The sequence below is a fragment of the Ahaetulla prasina genome, chromosome 18 (genome assembly GCF_028640845.1).
Source record: "Ahaetulla prasina isolate Xishuangbanna chromosome 18, ASM2864084v1, whole genome shotgun sequence".
Taxonomy (NCBI): Eukaryota; Metazoa; Chordata; class Lepidosauria; order Squamata; family Colubridae; genus Ahaetulla; species Ahaetulla prasina.
The window spans coordinates 2,612,676-2,630,557 of NC_080556.1; the positions used below are offsets into that span (position 1 = coordinate 2,612,676).

General features: G+C 47.3%; 2 protein-coding genes across 3 annotated transcripts in view; one reads left to right on the plus strand and one right to left on the minus strand.

Annotated features, from left to right (window-relative positions):
* Positions 1 to 17,882, plus strand: part of MEGF6 (multiple EGF like domains 6) — a 43,841-nt gene that overhangs the window by 7,279 nt on the left and 18,680 nt on the right. For both annotated transcript variants that reach the window (XM_058161080.1, XM_058161079.1), the window contains exons 3-14: positions 1,854 to 1,979; positions 8,322 to 8,444; positions 9,719 to 9,841; positions 9,966 to 10,103; positions 11,510 to 11,632; positions 12,988 to 13,110; positions 13,294 to 13,464; positions 14,534 to 14,665; positions 15,299 to 15,427; positions 15,751 to 15,879; positions 16,433 to 16,567; positions 17,501 to 17,635. In XM_058161080.1, the coding sequence (XP_058017063.1) occupies positions 1,854 to 1,979; positions 8,322 to 8,444; positions 9,719 to 9,841; positions 9,966 to 10,103; positions 11,510 to 11,632; positions 12,988 to 13,110; positions 13,294 to 13,464; positions 14,534 to 14,665; positions 15,299 to 15,427; positions 15,751 to 15,879; positions 16,433 to 16,567; positions 17,501 to 17,635 (1,587 nt within the window). The remainder of the gene's footprint in view (positions 1 to 1,853; positions 1,980 to 8,321; positions 8,445 to 9,718; positions 9,842 to 9,965; positions 10,104 to 11,509; positions 11,633 to 12,987; positions 13,111 to 13,293; positions 13,465 to 14,533; positions 14,666 to 15,298; positions 15,428 to 15,750; positions 15,880 to 16,432; positions 16,568 to 17,500; positions 17,636 to 17,882) is intronic.
* Positions 13,998 to 17,882, minus strand: part of ARHGEF16 (Rho guanine nucleotide exchange factor 16) — a 51,404-nt gene continuing 47,519 nt past the window's right edge. Inside the window, exon 17 of the transcript XR_009152471.1 lies at positions 13,998 to 15,117. The gene's annotated coding sequence lies outside the window, so the exon portion shown is untranslated. The remainder of the gene's footprint in view (positions 15,118 to 17,882) is intronic.

Genomic DNA, 17,882 nt, shown 5'->3' on the forward strand with positions numbered 1-17,882 from the left:
AGCCTCCATTCAGGAGTGAAAACTTTGCATCTCCTCTTCCTGCCATTTCTGGGGTCCCCCTTTTTTCAGCATCGCCTTTCAGGGCGGGGAGGGGGGGTGCCAAGCGGTGTGTAAAATCCTGATTTTTCTGCCTTCTCTTCAGAGCGTTTCGGCTTCCATTCTCAGAGCCTGTCTGGGTTTTATCTCTTGCCAAGTCAGAACTTCTGGTCCTCATTATCTGTCCCAGGCTGGAATTTCCTTTAGCGGTGCGGTCAATGCAAACAAAACACACACATTTTGGCCGACGCAGTTTGGAAAAAAAAAACACGTCGAGGTTCAGATGGGGTGAACATTTTTGCACTGGGGGTGGGTGGGTTGGGGTGGGGTGGGGGGTGGCAGGAGAAATTATCCACTCGGAAAGCTGCAAAATTTCAGGAGGCGCCTAGAAAAAAATTAGCACGAAACGCAAAGTCTAAATTTAAGACGAAAAGCACAAAAAGACCTTTGCAAAAAAACCAAAGTTTTGATCTTCACCACCACGCTTGTTTTTAATCTCTTCGATACCCGCCTGATTTTTATTGATGTAAAATCTCTCTTTTTTTCTTTTCTTTTCTTTTTTGGACACTTTAATGGAAGAACAGCTAATCGAATTGTGGGAACGCTTCCGTGTTTCAAATAACTTGATATCTTTTTTTTTTTTTAAATCCCATATTGAAATTCAATTCAGACTCGGGGGTGGTGGGTGGGTGGGGAACGGAAACCAAAACCTTTCCTAGCTGCAGTTTAATACATGGATTTGTACCACGTCTAGAATTTGAGGTTTTCTCCTTTACAGAAGTGGCATTTTCACTTTTGCAAGAGGTCAAAACCAAAGGGGAATTTTTGCTAGCGTGGATTGAATTTGTTATAATTTTATTCTGCGGTTTATAGCAAGGGTCTCCAACCGTGGCAACTTTAAGACTTGTGGATTTCAATTCCCAGAGTCCCTCAGCCCTTTGCAAAGGGCTGAGGGACTCTGGGAGTTGAAGTCCACAAGTCTTAAAGTTGCCAAGGTTGGAGACCCCTGGTTTATAATGAGTGGAGCAGAGGTTTTGATGTTCATTCTTAGCTCGGAGTTTAGCAGATTTTTTTTGTCTTTCACAATGAAGATTTTAGAAACACCTGACGCACAAAAGCGCATTTTCATTTTTGTGAAAATGTCTGTGTTTGTGGTTCGAAAAGTGGAAAAGATTTGGGCTAGAAATGCTTCTATTATCCATGATTCAAAATTGGCTTTTGGCCACATCTCAAAATTTTCCTTTCCTTGAGAAGAAAGAGAGAGAGAGAATGAAAGAAAGAAAGAGAAAGAAAAGAGAAAGAAAGAGAAGAATGGAGAAAAAGAAGGAAGGAAGGAAAAAAGGAAGAAGGGAAAAGGGAGAAAAGAAAAAATGGAAGGGAAGGAGGGAGGGAGGGAAGGAAGGAAAGAAAGGGAAGGAGGGAGGAAGAAGGGAGGAAAGCAAAAACGAAAGGGGGGGAGGGAGGAAGATAACTTTATGGTAGGTAAACCAACTCCCAGAATTCCTGGCTAAGTTAGGGTTGACTGGGGAATTCTGGGTGTTGAAGTCCGCCCAGTTTTGAAAAACTCTGCTATGGACTTTGAACACCATTTTTTCTATGGTTAAAATGGTTTTAACAAGTAAAGGCTTTCTTGTTACATGAATATAATGAATATAACGCGTTTTATTTCTCCAGCACTCCCATCTCCCCTTTAGGACAAACAGAAGCCCCTGGCTTGTGCATGGATCCACTCCTATTTTATGGTTTATGTGCAGTTGCACCTGTTGGATTTCCACCTGCGTGACCCCTTTTCTCCCACCCACCCCCCTCCTCTCTAGCTGGCAACCCCTGTGCCATCAACAACGGAGGGTGTGAGCACGATTGCGTGCAGCTGAGCTTCTCACATCACCGATGCCAATGCCGACCGAATTACCAGCTGAAAGAGGACGGCAAACACTGCGTGGGTGAGTCCCCTCCCCCCCCCCAAAAAAAACTCTGGAAAGGCTCCCCTAAACCTAAAAATAACAATAAAATGAATAAAACGATATACTTGTCAGTTTTCCACCGCTGCTTCGTTTTGTGAAGCAGTCGTTCTTTTAGATTTATAGCCATTCCCCTCTGCCGGATATACAGAGACTAAATTACTGCAGTGCACTGAGGACTAGAATGATGAATTCAATATTTAAAGCGAACGAGCTGGTGCTCTCTTCTCGCTCATTCTTGGTGCCCTTTTGTTCTCCTGCATGCCCATCGTCCCCGGCCATCATTCCCACCCACCCCCGGTCTCGTTTATTCAGAATGCTCCCAGCGTACGGCTGTTTTCCTCTTCCTGCCTCACTCGTTTTTCCTCTCGTTGCCGCATCTTTTCAGATGCTAAATCTGAAATCTCTTTTTTTCTTGAACGCGGAAAAGCACTCTGGCTTCTCGCAAAAGCGGGCACCTGGGTTTGCCCGTATGTGCTAACAAGGGACGGTTCCAAAAGTCGGTGGGGCAATCAAAGCTCAAAAGATCTGACTTTTTAGCCACCTGCGCGATTAAAAATTTGACATCCGGAAGCAAGGAATTCATTTCTTGGTTGTTTGTGGGGGTTTTCCCCCCAAGTTTTAAAAAGTTTTTGTTAAATATAAAAAAAATTCAGCGTCGGCATAAACATAAACAGTGTGTGGGCTAAGTAACCGTAACTTTTGAGAAGTCGCAATTAAAACCAGTAAAACAGTAATATTCATAGCATTAATATTGGTCACATACAGGGATGAAATGCTCCCGGTTCGGACCAGATCGCCTGATCCAATAGCAATGGCAGTGGGTGGTTCGGAGAACTGGTAGCAAAAATCCCTGCCCCCCCCCCCCACCGCCACATGCCCAGCTGAGCTGTGCGATCATCAGAGGTTTTTTTTACTTTTAAAAGCATTTTTTCTTCGGCTGAAAAAATGCTTTTAAAAGTAAAAAAAAAAAAGGCCTCTGATGCTTACATGGCTCAGCTGGGATCGTCGGAGCCTTTTAAAAACATTTTTTATACAACCTCTTCAGCCGAAGCAACTGGCGAGACAATTAGCTGGGCTGCGTGGTGAAGGCAGCATATATAGGGCAGGGTGAGCTGCTAGCAGCCGGAAGGGATGTCCGGCAACTGGGCAATTGGCGGGCGTGGGCAGGGCCAGACAGAGCTGGTATTTACTGGTTCGGCAAACCAGGTAAAATTTCTGCTCCCGGTTCGTCGGAATCGGTGCGAACCGGTTGAATACCACTTCTAATGTATTCCCTTTCTTGATCACGTCTGGAAAGGCACTGAAGAGTTTTTTCCTCCAAGTTCTTTGTGAGGAATGTTACGTTCGGGAAGTGACGAGGCTGGAGACCAGGGTAGTGACAACAGCTCTTTAATATAGGGTGAACCCAGCAACAGGCTGGGGAACAAACCTCTCCTTTTATACAGTTCTGCTGGAGCCTTCGTCCAATCAGCAACGTGCTGATTTCCCGCTCAAATATTTAAAGGAACATACAAGAATACATAACACTCCTCCCCTCCCAGAAAACACTTTGCCTCTATTTGCATTTTATTTACATGTTATTTTTCGACGTAGTCACGCAAATAACCTGGGCGTCTCCTAGTTCTTTCAGACCTGCGCGGTTCAGTTCTGGGTGGTGTTTTGAGCTGTTCGGAGGGTCTATTTTCTCCTCCCAGCTCTTTCTCTAGGCCATCGGGCCCTGGATTATTGGCAGATTCCTTTTCTTGGCCATCCGGCCCTGGATTATTTTTGTAATTTTCCCTGTTGTTTCCCTCTGGAACCTGATGGCGTCGCTGGACCTCCGGGACCTCAGCTAAGTCTTGCGCCTCCCCCGGGTCATGGTCAGCTGTGGGTTCAAATAAGGAGGGGTCATAATTTATTTCCTGTGGTTTAGTTTGTTCAGTTATTCGTCTCCTTATCTGATCTATGTGGCGCCTCCATACTCGGTTGTCTTGTAATTCGACCAAGTATGACTTTGGGCCGGTTGCTTTTATTATTTGCCCTGCGAGCCAACTTGGGCCGTCCCCGTAGTTGCGGGCCCACACTCGGTCGCCTATGCCCAATTCCCTTGTTTTGTCTATTTCTCCCTTGTAACCCTCTGGTGTGTAATGGGGACTCAAACGGTCAAGTGGGCACCGGAGTTTCCGTCCCATCAATAGTTCGGCTGGGCTTCTGCCTGTAGCAGTGCTTGGGGTTCTGTGCTGAACGGCCAGAAAGAGGTCTATCTTTGTTTGCCAGTCGCCTGGCTTGAGCCTGGACAATGCCTCCTTAGCGCTCCGGACGGAACGCTCTGCAAGGCCATTCGACGCAGGGTGGAAAGGCGCAGAGAGGGCATGTCGGATGCCCTCCTCTGCCAAGTATTCCTCGAACTGGGCTGCCGTGAATTGCGGCCCGTTGTCGGACACCAGAGTGTCAGGCAACCCGTGGGTTGCGAATAAGTGGCGCAGGGCTGCGATTACTGCCTCGGCCGTAGTGGATTTCATTAGTATGATCTCCAACCATTTAGAGAATGCGTCGACAACCACTAGAAACGTTTGGCCATGAAAAGGGCCAGCAAAATCAATGTGAATTCTTGACCAGGGCCCTTGGGGTTTTTCCCATTCCCTGACTGGGGCTGTTGGGGGTAGGGGTCTGGACTCTTGGCAAGCCTGGCATTTCCCCACCCTCTCAGCAATCTCTGAGTCCATAAGTGGCCACCACACATAGCTTCTCGCTAGCCCCTTCATCCGGACGGTCCCTGGGTGGCCCTCGTGGAGGAGGTCCAGTACCTTTCCCCTTAGTTTATCAGGGATTACCACACGATCACCCCATAACAGGCACCCCCCTTGAGCCGAGAGCTCATCCCGTTTTTTAACAAACTCCTTAAAGCGTTCGCCCGGCGCAGCGGGCCACCCTCTTTGTACCCAACCGAGTACAGTCCTTAACATAATGTCCCGGTATGATGCCCGAGCCACTTCCTTAGATGTGACTGGGCCAGAGTCCAAAGAGTCAATAAGCAGGATGGGCGTCCCCGGCGTAGGGTCTTCGATGGCCCCTGGCAGTGGGCATCTGCTTAACGCGTCTGCATGCCCCACTTCTTTTCCTGGTCGATGCTGCAGCTTGTACGAATAAGCGGCTAAGAAAATAGTCCAACGGGTTAAACGTGGCGAAAGTGCCACAGGCGTTGGGCGGTCGCCAGCCAGAATCCCTAGTAGCGGTCTGTGGTCAGTCACGATTTCAAAATCCCGCCCAAAAACATATTCATGGAATTTTTTCACTCCTGACACAATGGCTAGTGCTTCTTTGTCTAATTGGCTGTAGTTCCTCTCTGGGGAGGACATCGTTCTAGAGTAAAAAGCTATAGGGGCTTCTGTGCCGTTTGGAAGTCTATGGCTGAGTACAGCCCCCACCCCGTAAGGGGAGGCATCGCAAACCAGCACTAGGGGCAACGAGTTATGATATTGTATGAGCAGGCTGTCACTTGAGAGCAGGTTTTTAACTGCTTCGAAAGCCCTATTTTCTGACTTTCCCCAAGACCAAACAGCATTTTTTCCTAAGAGCCTATGCAGCGGTTCAGCAACGGTCGCCTTGTTTTTTAAAAAAACCGCGTAAAAGTTCACCAACCCCAGGAATGCCTGTAGCTCTGCTTTGTTTTTGGGCGCTGGAGCCTTTCTAATTGCCTTGACCTTGCTCTCCGTGGGGTGAATTCCGTTCTTGTCTATCCGGTAGCCAAAGAATTCGACAGATTCGACCCCTATCTGGCATTTGTTTACCTTGACTTTTAATCCGGCTGTCCGGAAAATGGCCAGAACCTTTCTTAAACGCTCCCCCAGTTCCTCTACGTTTTCCCCTGAAATCAGGACATCATCGAAGTAGGGAACTACCCCTGGGAGCCCTTGCAGAAGTCATTCCATTAAGTTTTGGAACAGCCCCGGTGCCACACTCACCCCAAATTGCAATCGGGTGCACTTGAAGGCCCCCCTGTGCGTTACAATCGTTTGGGCTTCGGCTGTGCGGGCGTCTACGGGCAGTTGTTGGTAGGCTTGGGCCAAGTCTAACTTTGCAAAGACTTGCCCTCGCCCCAAAGAGTGCAGTAAGTGTTGCACCACGGGAACCGGGTAAGTGCTTTTCTGTAAGGCTTTGTTAAGCGTCGCCTTGTAGTCAGCGCAAATTCTAATTGACCCGTCTGGTTTTATTGGGGTGACGATTGGCGTTTCCCACTTTGCGTGATCTACTGGCACCAATATCCCCTGATTTATGAGCTTATCTAGCTCCTTGTCAATTTTTGGTTTTAGGGCAAAAGGGACTCTCCTCGCCTTAAGCCTAATGGGAGCTACCTGGGGGTCTAAGTTGAAGGAAATAGGGGTCCCCTTGTACTTGCCCAGGCAGTCCTTGAAGACATCTTCGAACTCGTTAAAGAGAATGTCTTTCAGGTTACAGTCACTTCTGTAGATGCCAGTCACTCCCATGCCCAGGGCGCGAAACCAGTCTAGTCCCAACAGACTGGGCAGGGTCCCTTCGACGATCGTGATGGGCAGGGTCTTTTTATGTGGTCCGTACTCGACTCGGACGGAGGTGGTCCCTCGAACAGGGATGCGATTCCCTTGGTAGTCGTGGACTCGTAGCCGTTGTGCTTGCAGGTGGCGCTTCGCGACTGACGGCAGTGACTTCGCCAAAGTGTCCCAGGACATGATGGTGATCGCTGATCCCGTGTCTACTTCGAGCCGGCACCGGACTCCCTCTATTTTTGGTTTGGTGAAGATCTTCTTCTCCACTCGGGTCGAGGCGCGGCCTATGACCACAGTCGTTTGGTTTGAATCCGCGCCTTTTCTGTTTGAGCCAATCGCGGGTCGCCTTGCCGATTCCGCGCTCTGATTGGCCGATTTAAATTTTCGGCGGGAAGGTTGGGCCGCTCAACAAACTTGAGCTAGGTGCCCTTTCTTCCCGCACCGCCGACATGTTGCGTCCTTAAACTTGCAGCGTTGGCGCTGGTGTTGACCACCGCAGCTTCCGCATTCGTCTCGGTCCCCTTTGTCGCGTTTCTCGGTTCGGCAGACCCCTTCCTCATCTTCACCGTCGGATTCGGTCTGAACCTCCTCCTGGTGCACTGGAGTTGGCTTTACGCTCGCCTTTGGTGGGACAGGCTTTTGCAGTGTTTCCGCCGCTTGGGTGGACATTTCATGTGCTCTGGCTTCGTCCAGAGCGTTGGCCAGCGTTAGGTTGCTCTTTGCTAGCAGCCGCCGCCGCAAATGGATGTCTCTGACCCCTCGGATGAGCTGCTCGAGGAGCACCTCGTCTAGGTCACGGTATCCGCAGTCCTTGGACGCTTTCCTTAGGGCGGCCATGTAGTCACCAATGGATTCGCCCTCCATCTGCCTTCGCTCTCCGAATTCGAACCGCCGCACGTATTTGGACGGCGTTGGTGCGAAGTGGTTTTTTAGTAAAGTCTGTAGAGTTGGCCACGACACCGACTGTAACGGCGTTGGCTCTGCCAGGGCTTCCGCGATATCAATGACCTCAGGACCACAGTGACTTAAGAAATAAGCCCTTTTGCGGTTATCCGGAACTCCCTGCAGTTCGTTGGCTTCTAGAAAGCTTTCGAAACGGGTCATATACGTTCCCCATTTCTCTTTTGCCGGGTCAAACGGTGCGGGCGGAGTGTAACTGGCCATCTCCGCTTTTCTGCCCTGTGTTTGCTGGGTTCGGTCTATCGTGCTTCAGCTCGGTTCTGGTTCTCCTTAGCCTCGAGATCCCACCTTCGTCGCCAGTGTTAAGTTCGGGAAGTAACGAGGCTGGAGACCAGGGTAGTGACAACAGCTCTTTAATATATGGTGAACCCAGCGACAGGCTGGGGAACAAACCTCTCCTTTTATACAGTTCTACGGACGGCTTCGTCCAATCAGCAACATGCTGATTTCCCGCTCAAATATTTAAAGGAACATACAAGAATACATAACAAGGAAAGCTACACAAACACAGCCACACGGACAAACCCACAGAGAGATACACACACACATATCTACGTGCGTATTTGCTGGTGTCTCAGATTGTCCCAAATGCGGATTGGCAACGTGATGGCGAAAAGAAGGATGCAAAAACGGGCAATGCGGTTTAGTTCAATAATTCGCGATAAACAAACCATGGCTTAGCACACGTAGGGATTCTGCTTCTAGCCTGGCTCCTGCCTGTTAAGCCACCAAACCTGGTTTGTTTAACTGGGAGGCGCGTCTCATGGCAGGGCCACTCAATGAGGGACCCTCAGTTAGAGTTAAACCGGAGTTAAACCAGAGTATTGCAGCTAATGGCAGTTTCCCTGCCTTCCAGTGAAGAACCCATGCGCCACCCACAACGGAGCCTGCACGCACAAATGCCACAATCACAACGGGGTGGCGCGTTGCGAATGCCACCCTGGCTACCGACTGGGGCCGGATCGCAAAACCTGCCAAGGTAAGGAAGTGCCGAATTTCACACTTCATATCGGGCACCATTCAGGTTGGAATTCCCGGTTGCTTCAGCCGCCACTTCGTAAGCCCCCAAATCCGGCCGGTTGCAGTTTGTGTGGTGAGCCACAGTGAAGCGATGGGTGATGGCAGGACGCTTCCTCTTTGATGTGTTGGTTACTATACTATATATCAGAATTATACATACAGTATATTGTACAGAAACATAACTATATATTTATATCTACATGTATATCTCTGTCTGTCTAGCTATTTATTATCTCTCTCTCTTTCTCTCTCATTCGCTCTGTGTGTTTGTGTGTGTGTCTGTCTGTCTCTATCTATCTATCTATCATCTATCTATCATCTATCTATCATCTATCTATCATCTATCTATCATCTATCCTATCTATATCTTTCTAATATTTCTATTTCATGTATCTATTTATATCTATCATCTAATTTTCTTTTTCTAATCTCTCTCACATCTATAGACGTGAGATCTATCTATATCTTTCTATCTATCTATCTATCTATCTATCTATCTATCTATCTATCTATCTATCTCTCTATCTCTCTATCTATCTATTTATCAGCTATCTATCATTTCTCCTTCTCCCTCTATCTATCTATCTATCTATCTATCTATCTATCTATCTATCTATCTATCTATCTATCTATTTATCAGCTATCATTTCTCCTTCTCCTTCTATCTATCTATCTATCTATCTATCTATCTATCTATCTATCTATCTATCTATCTCTATCTATCTATCTATCTATCTATCTATCTATCTCTATCTATCTATATCTATCTATCTATCTATCTATCTATCTATCTATCTATCTATCTATCTATCTATCTATCTATCCATCCATGCTATCTATATCTTTCTAATCTTTCTGTCTCATGTATCTATTTCTGTCATCTATAATCTAATTTTCTTTTTCTAAACTCATGTCTATCTATCATCTATATCTTTCTATCTATCTGTCTGTCTGTCTGTCTCTATCTATCTATCTATCCATCCATCCATCTATATCCCCCCCCTCTCTCTCTATTATGTATCTAAAACTATATCTAATATTTCAATACACTAGTATTTGTTCATCACTAATGAAGGGAGGGAGCAAGGAAGGAGAGATGAATAAAGGAAAACAGAGAGAAAGAAGGTGGGAAAGAAATCAGATGGAGAGAAAGTGAAAAAATGGGAGGGAAGGAAGGAAGGAAGGAAGGAACCCTCCAACCATAATTTTCTTACGCTGCTCCCTTTAACCCAGATATAGACGAATGTGTGACCGGTGTGGCCTTGTGTGCGCACCAGTGTCTGAACACTCACGGCTCCTTTAAATGCCTGTGCAACATGGGCTACGAACTCGGGTCGGAGGGCAAACAGTGTTACCGTGAGTTTCTAGCAAGGATGGCGGCGGTGGTGGTGGGTGAAATTGGGCAAAACCCGGAGGGGGTTTGGACGGAGGGATCGGCGGGCGATCCTCTCAAACCCACCCTCTTAAATCCCCTTTCCAGGAATAGAGATGGAAATTGTGAATAGCTGTGAAACCGGCAACGGAGGCTGTTCCCACTTGTGCCAGCACACCAGCGCCGGCCCGGCCTGCAGCTGCAATTTCGGATACAGCTTGGATGAAGACCAAAAAACCTGCATTGGTGAGCTGTTGAACTCTCAATAGTTTTGAGAAAAAAAGTCCACGTTTTAGAACGAAAAGGCAGGTTTGGAATGGAAGAGGAGCATCTGGATGGAGCGAAACCAATTGCTCTCCTTTTTGCACAACTGTGCTGGTGGTTTTTTTTCACCCCACTTGGCTCCTTACACTCACACACACACACACACACATACACACACAATCAAAGTTGTGTGTTTTTTTCCCCGGGCAATGTTATTCGGAGTGTCTTTTTTTTTTTTTCTCTCAGCCAAAGTGGGGTGGGGAGATTATTATTTTTTTTAAAAAAAGAAAAGATAATTTGCAAAAATTAATCAAAGCATTAAGGAAAGATCCAATAAGGTTTCGGCACAAGAATTGTGCATTATAAGGCAGCCGAGTGTTTAAAAAGCGGTGGCATTGAAAAAAATAAATAAGCTTGTCGAAATAAGTTTGAAATAATAATAATATAATAATAATAATAATATTTTAATTTGTATATTTCTCCCGAAGGACTCAGGGCGATGAACAACCAAATAAAATACAAACACAGACAAATACAATATTAAAAACAACCCTTAAAAAACTTATTCAATTTGTCGAAAAATTTAAAATACAAATTACACCCATAGAATTACAAAAATTTAAAACCCATTAAATTAAATTAAAATTTTAAAATCAAACCAGTCCAGCCATACGAAATAAATAGGTTTTATTTATTATGTCGGATGTTGTTTTTTAAAATGCAGCTGATGTAGCAACGGCTTCAATAGGATAGTAATATTAATTATGAATAGAATATATGCGTGTCGGGGGTCTAAGCAGGATCATAAACCCATCCAAATTTAGAATTTTTCAGGGGTGTGTGTGAAAGTTGAAAAGTAGAATTTTATAGGGTAATCCTCGACTTACGACCACAATGGAGCCTCAGATTTGTGTTGCTAAGTGAGACATTTTGTTCAGTGAGTTTGGCCTCGTTTTAAGACCTCTCCTGCCGCCGTTGTTACGTGGATTGCAGCGGTTGTTAAGTTAGTCGCACAAGCGCCTGAATTTTGTGTGACCCCGGAAATGCTGCAACGGTCGTTAAGTGTGAAAAAAGATCTGCTCGGTTCCTTTTTTCCCAGCGGGGTTGTAATTTCAAATGGTCACTAAACGGAACTGCAAATCGAGGACCGTTAGAGCAGTTTAGAGCGCTATTCAACACATTTTTTTGCTCAATTTTTTTGGGGGGGAAAACGGCACACTTGTCAAAGAAGGATTTCTGGGGAGCTTGCAAAAAAAAAAAAAAAAGTGAAATGCAACATGAAAATCCAGGAGGAAAAACACACCCACAAACACGCACAATGTGACTTTTGTGAAGTGTGTGTGCGCGGGCGCCCGCCAACACAACTTGACCCTCTCTCTCGGCTTCAGATACCGACGAATGCCACGCTGGGTCTCACTGCTGCCAACAAGGGTGTTACAATTACCCCGGAGGTTACGAGTGTGTTTGCTACGCCGGCTATCAGCTCAACCCCGCGGGTTGCGGTTGCGACGGTAAGGTTGAATCGACTAAGGTCTGCAAATTGGATCCCGTAAGGATGCAAATCCAAGAAGTGTGCAAATTGAAGGAAGCGAGGAGGCTATCTAGTCTGACACACACACACACTTTTATCTTGGGCAGGAATCTGCCCGAATCTCTTCTGAAAAGCCAACTTCCTTGGCAGTTTTATTTTCTTCTTCTTCTTCTTCTTCTTCTTCTTCTTCTTCTTCTTCTTCTTCTTCTTCTAGTTCCTCTCTCTCTCCCTCTCTTCTTCTCCTCCTTCTTCTTCTTCTCCCTCTCCCTCTTCCTCTCTTCTTCTTCTTCTTCTTCTTCTTCTTCTTCTTCTTCTTCTTCTTCTTCTCTCTCTCCCTCTCTCCTTGTCCTCCTCCTCCTCTTCTTCTTCTCTTCCTCTCTCTCTCCTCTCCTCTCTCTTCTTCTCTCCTCCTCCTCCTCCTCCTCCTTCTTCTTCCTCCTCCTCCTTCCTCCTTCCTCTCCTCTCTCTCTCCTCCTCCTCCTCCTCCTCCTCCTCCTCCTCCTCCTCCTCCTCCTCCTCCTCCTCCTCCTCCTCCTCCTCCTCCTCCTCCTCCTCCTCCTCCTCCTCCTCTTCTTCTTCTTCTTCTTCTTCTTCTTCTTCTTCTTCTTCTTCTTCTTCTTCTTCTTCTTCTTCTTCTTCTTCTTCTCCTCTTCCTCTCCCTCTCCCTGTCTTCTCCTTCTCCTTCTCCTTCTCCTTCTCCTCCTTCTTCTTCTTCTTCTCCTCTTCCTCCTCCTCATTATTATTATCTCTTTTATTTGTTAAACATGAAACTCTGTCAACGGAAAATTTAAAAATGTGGCACAAATACGATTGACTGGTAGTACTGGTTGATATGATGATGATGAAGTTTCTTTTATTCATTAAGCATGAAACTCAAGTCAGCTGAACGTTTAAAAATGTATCGCAAATATCATTATTATTATTATTAACTTTTATTCACTGACCCTGAAACTCAAGTCAACTTGAACATTTCCAAATGGTTATTTTTAAAACAACCCTTTAAAACTATTTTTAAAACTATTTAAAACTATTGAAATATTTTTAAAAGGATTACTATTATTGCTGTTGTTTCATTTATCCATAAAGCATGAAATTCAACCGAACATTTAAAAATGTATCGCAAATATCATTATTATTATTAACTTTTATTCGCCGACCGTGAAACCTCAAGTCAACTGAAAATTTCAAAACGATTATTTTTAAAATAGAATTATATAATATATAAAAATATAATAAAACTATTTTTAAAACATTGAAAAATATTAAAATTAAAAATAAAATATTTTTTAAAAGGATAATGACGATGGTGACGATGGTTTTAATTTTTTCCCCCAGATCTAGACGAGTGTTTGGCGAATAATGGGGGCTGCGAACATTTTTGTGAGAACCTGGTGGGTTCCTTTCTCTGCAGCTGCCGGATCGGGTTCAAGTTAGATGAAGATCGCAGAAGCTGCCTTTGTAAGTCTGGCTTTTCACGTGGTCGGACGAGGAAATCTCCTCTTCAGATGGTAACCGAAGGAATTTTGTTTTAAGGAGCCGGTTCAGGCTGGGTTTTGTGTGTTTGCTCTGCTCATGTTTCTAGTCCTCTCTGTTCCCACCTTTTACGTGGCAATGGCTTGGAGGTGTTTGCTCTCGCCCTAGACCTCGAGGAGCCCACGGAGGCCGTGGATGGACGGCGACCTGTTATCCGTCCCCTCCCCCACGTGGCTCTTTTCCACGATGGGCTCACCCAGTTTTTGGATGAAGAATATGAGGATGAAGAAGCGGAGAGGGCTGAGGCCAGAGGACAACACACCGTCTCGGAGAAGTTCAGTACGTGCGGATTCCTTCCTTCCTTCCCGTTTTCCTTCCTTCCTTCCTTCCATTTTTCCTTCCTTCTTTCCTTCCTTCCTTCCTTCCTTCCTTCCTTCCTTCCCTTTTTCCTTCCTTCCTTCCTTCTCTTTTTCCTTCCTTCTCTTTTTCCTTCCTTCTTTCCTTCCTTCCTTCCCACAGTTTTAAATAGATACTTTTAAAAATATTACTCCTTCCTTCCTTCCTCCCTCCCTCCCTTCTTTCCTACTTTACTTCCTTTCCCCTCCTCCTCATTCCTTCCTTTCTCCCTCCCTTCTTTCTTCTCCTCCTCCTGCCCTTCCTTCCTTTTTCCTTCCTTCCTTCCTTCTTTCCTACTTTCCTTTCCCCTCCTCCTTCCTCACTTCCTCCTCCTCTTGCCCTTCCTTCTTTCCTTCCTTCCTCTCCTCCCTTCCTTCCTTCCTCCCTTCCTCTCTCCCTTCTTTCCTACTTTGCTTCCCCTCCTCCTTCCTTCCTTTTCCCCTCCCTCCCCTCTTCTCCTCCTCCTACTCTTCCTTCCTTCTTTCTTTTATCTTCCTTCCCTCCTTCCCTCTCTCTTTTTTCCCTTTTCTCTTCCTTTCCTCCCTCCCTCTCTTTCCTTCTTTCCCTCTTCCTCTCTCTTTGCCTCATTTCTCTGCTCCCTTCCTTCCTTCCCCTTCCTATGTTCTCAGCATGTCTTCTCATCCCTTTTCATCGTTTCAGAAAAAAAATTATTCAATATCGCAAAACATACAAATAAAAGCCATAAGGTAACAGTCAGGAAAATAAAGTGAAGAGGAAAGAGAGAATAGAGACAGAAGCACAGAAAAATGTAAAGAAGAACAAGGGATATTTGATATTTGAATTTTAGGTGAAGTTCTGGAGTGACTTTTCTCTCTCAAAATCTCTTCATCCCAAACTTCAAAAAAGTTTCCAAAACTGCAAAAAAACAGAAGAGAAAAAATACTTGAAAGAAAACCACTTTTTGAGGGTGTTTTTTCTTCTTCTCCATTTAGGGCTTGTAACAGCCCCTGCTTCCTGTTCTTCTTTTTCTCTTTCTCTCTTTTCCTCGCAGTCTGCCTGAATGACACCTTCGGCCCCGACTGCAGCCTGTCCTGCGAGGGATGCCAGAACGGCGGCTGGTGCAACCAGAACCAGACCGGCTGCGTCTGTCCAGACGGCTGGAGGGGGGTTTTGTGCGACCAAAGTGAGTTTGGTTGGGAGCCCCTCGCCTCTCCGGCCACAGACAAGGGCCCCCGAAGCAGCAGTGAGGGATGAGAAAGTAACAAGCTAGCTGGGGAATCCTGGGAGTTGAAGTCCACATTTCATGCCAGCTGGGGAATTCTGGGAAGTCCATACATCATTCTGGCTGGGGAATTCTGGGAGTTGAAGTCCACATTTCATGCCGGCTGAGGAATTCTGGGAGTTGAAGTCCATACATCATGCTGGTTGGTGAATTCTGGGAGTTGAAGTCCACATTTCATGCTGGCTGAGGAATTCTGGGAGTTGAAGTCCACATTTCATGTCAGCTGGGGAATTCTGGGAATTGAAGTTCATACATCATGCTGGCTGGGGAAATCTGGGAGTTGAAGTTCACATTTCATGTCAGCTGGGGAATTCTGGGAATTGAAGTTCATACATCATGCTGGCTGGGGAAATCTGGGAATTAAAATATCATGTCGGCTAAGAAATTCTGGGAGTTGAAGTCCATCCAATGGCTGCGTGGCCCAATTGGAAAGCTGAGATTGTGCCTTGATGCTCGCGAGTTTCATACGACTGAATGGGTCTCGAGGGGGGCAGGGGATTATGGGAGTCGTCACTGCTCATCTTCCTTTCCCAGCCTGCCCCAATGGGACTTTTGGGAAGAACTGCAGCTCTCTCTGCGACTGCCAAAACGGAGGCAGCTGTGATCCGGTGACGGGGGTCTGCCACTGTCCCCCTGAAGCCGGCGGAGACCGGTGCGAAGATGGTAAGATGGCAACCCTCTCTCCCCCTCCCTCCAGATGTGCTCAGGGTCGCTTTCCCAGCCACCTCCCAAAACCTGGATCCTTGCTGACCCCTCCCCAATCTTGAACGAACCCTGGGAACGTGTGCAAGTCACTGTTTTTCAGGGCCGTCGTAACTCTGGAACGGTCCCTAAATGAACCGGGGCCAGTGGGTAGTCGGTGGGTCCTGGAGACGAGCCACCCACGCCTCAAAAATTCACCCAGGAGATGTTAAATTGCATCTGTCTGTCTTTTCCCTCTCAGCCTCCTAACGCCTTCCTTCCTTCGCTGCCTTGTCTCTTTTCAGTTTGTCCCAGAGGGTTTTTCGGAAAACATTGCCGGAAAAAATGCCACTGTGCCAACCGGGGACGATGCCACCGGGTTTTCGGCACCTGTCTCTGCGATCCGGGACGCTACGGGCGTTTCTGTCACCTAGGTAAAGGCCCCTCCGGTGGCCGCTGCTTCTCCCCAGAAAGAGAGACCCTCGACACGACAAAAGTTGAAGCAGCGATTCCTTTAATTAGGAACGCCGGCAAAAAGTTTCTCTCATCACAGTCTGTCCGTCCGGGAGATGAATAGTTGTCTGCCACACCTATTCATCTCCGCCCCCTGCCTTTTATCCCAAGAGGGTGGGGCTTTGCTATCAGCGGTGGCTCTTCCGTCCCGAGGACCGGCCCATAGATTTCCACTGTTCTCCTCTCCTCTGCCTTCTGTACATCTGCAAATCAGGCACTGGACCCAGCTGTTCCTCCTCCTCCTCATCAGCCACGTCCAGACCCGGGGGCTGTTGACTCTCCATCTGAGGGCTGACGGACAGCCCAGGCTCCGCCTCCCTCTCTCTCTCTCTCTGTCAGCTCCATCCCTCTTCCCACTCGGAGGTCAAAGGTTGACCTGATGCTGACCTTGACTCCCACGCCGCCGCCTCCTCCTCCTCCCATTCGGCTGCTGGACACCAGCCCGCTGATCGTCTCCCCTTCCCTTCCTTTCAGCTTGCCCGAAGTGGGCGTACGGGATCGGCTGTTCGGGAGAGTGCCGTTGCGTGCAAGCCAACACGCAACACTGCGACAAACGTGATGGAACTTGCGTGTGCAAGCCCGGGCATCACGGGGAAAAGTGCCAAGAGAGTAAGTTGGGTTGGGTGAAGATGGGTGATGGGGCACCGATCGGCTGAACCGGTTCCCAGCTGGATCAGAAGGGTGCGGGGTGAAGAACTGGGGTTTTGGGGGGGGGAGATGCATTCACACAACAGGCCGAGCTTGGTTCTGTCTACCCTGGTGTTTGTTTTTGAGGTGTTGAGTTCGGCCCGGTTCAGAACCAGTGAAGCCTGTTGGGCGATTGTCTCCCTGCTCTCATAGGGTTAAGTGTGTAGGAAGATTTGAACCCAAGACCCTCAGGCTTCTATTTGGGTAAAGGAGAACCTGGTGCCTTCAGATGTTTGGGACCAAGTTCTATCTCCCTTCCTTCCTTCCTTCCCTCCCTCCCTTCTGTTTCTCCTTCCCTCCCTTCCTACTTTTCCTCCTTTCTCCTCCTCCTCCTTCCTCCCTCCCTCCCTCCTTCCCTTCCTTCCTCCATCCCCCCCTCTCCTCCCCTTTCTCCTCTCCTCCTTCCTTTCCTTTCTCCTTCTTCTCCTTCCTTCCTTCCTTTCCTTCCCCTCCCTCCCTTCTCCCCCTTCCCTTCCCTTTTCTCTCCTTCCCCTTCCTTCCTTTTCCCCTTCCCTTCTTCCTTCCTTCTTCCTCCCTCCCTCCCGTTTCTCCTTCCTTCCTTCCTTGCCTTCCTTCCTCCCTCCCCCTCCCCTCCTCTTTCTCCTTCCCTCCCTCCTTTCCTACTTTTCCTCCTTTCTCCACCTTCTCCTTCCTTCCTTCTTTCACTTTTCCTCCCTGTCTCACCTCCTTCCTTCCTTTCTTACCCCCCTCCCTCCCTCTTTCACTTTCCCTCCCTCCCTCCCTCCTGCTTTCTCCTTCCTCCCTTCCATCGGTGCTTCCACACCGAAGACCGTTTTGCTACCCACATGTTCCCCCTTAACTTTTGAGATGTGACACCAAGTTTCCGGTCCACAGCGTGTGACCCGGGCCGTTTCGGACCAGGCTGCAGGCAGAAGTGTGGTTGTCCCTCTGGCGTGACCTGTGACCACGTGAGCGGAGAGTGTCGCTCGCAGTGTCCCCAGGGCTATTACGGAGAGAAGTGCCAGCAAGGTAGGTCTGGATGGGCTCCGACCTCCCGAAAGTCTGGGCAAAAAGCCAAATTTAGCTCTTTAAAGCAGGGGTCTCCAACCTTGGCAACTTTAAGCCTGGTGGACTTCAACTCCCAGAATTCAGCTTTGCTGGCTGGGGAAGATAGATAGATAGATAGATAGATAGATAGATAGATAGATAGATAGATAGATAGATAGATTATAGATAGATATAGACGATAGATGATAGATAGATAGATAGATAGATA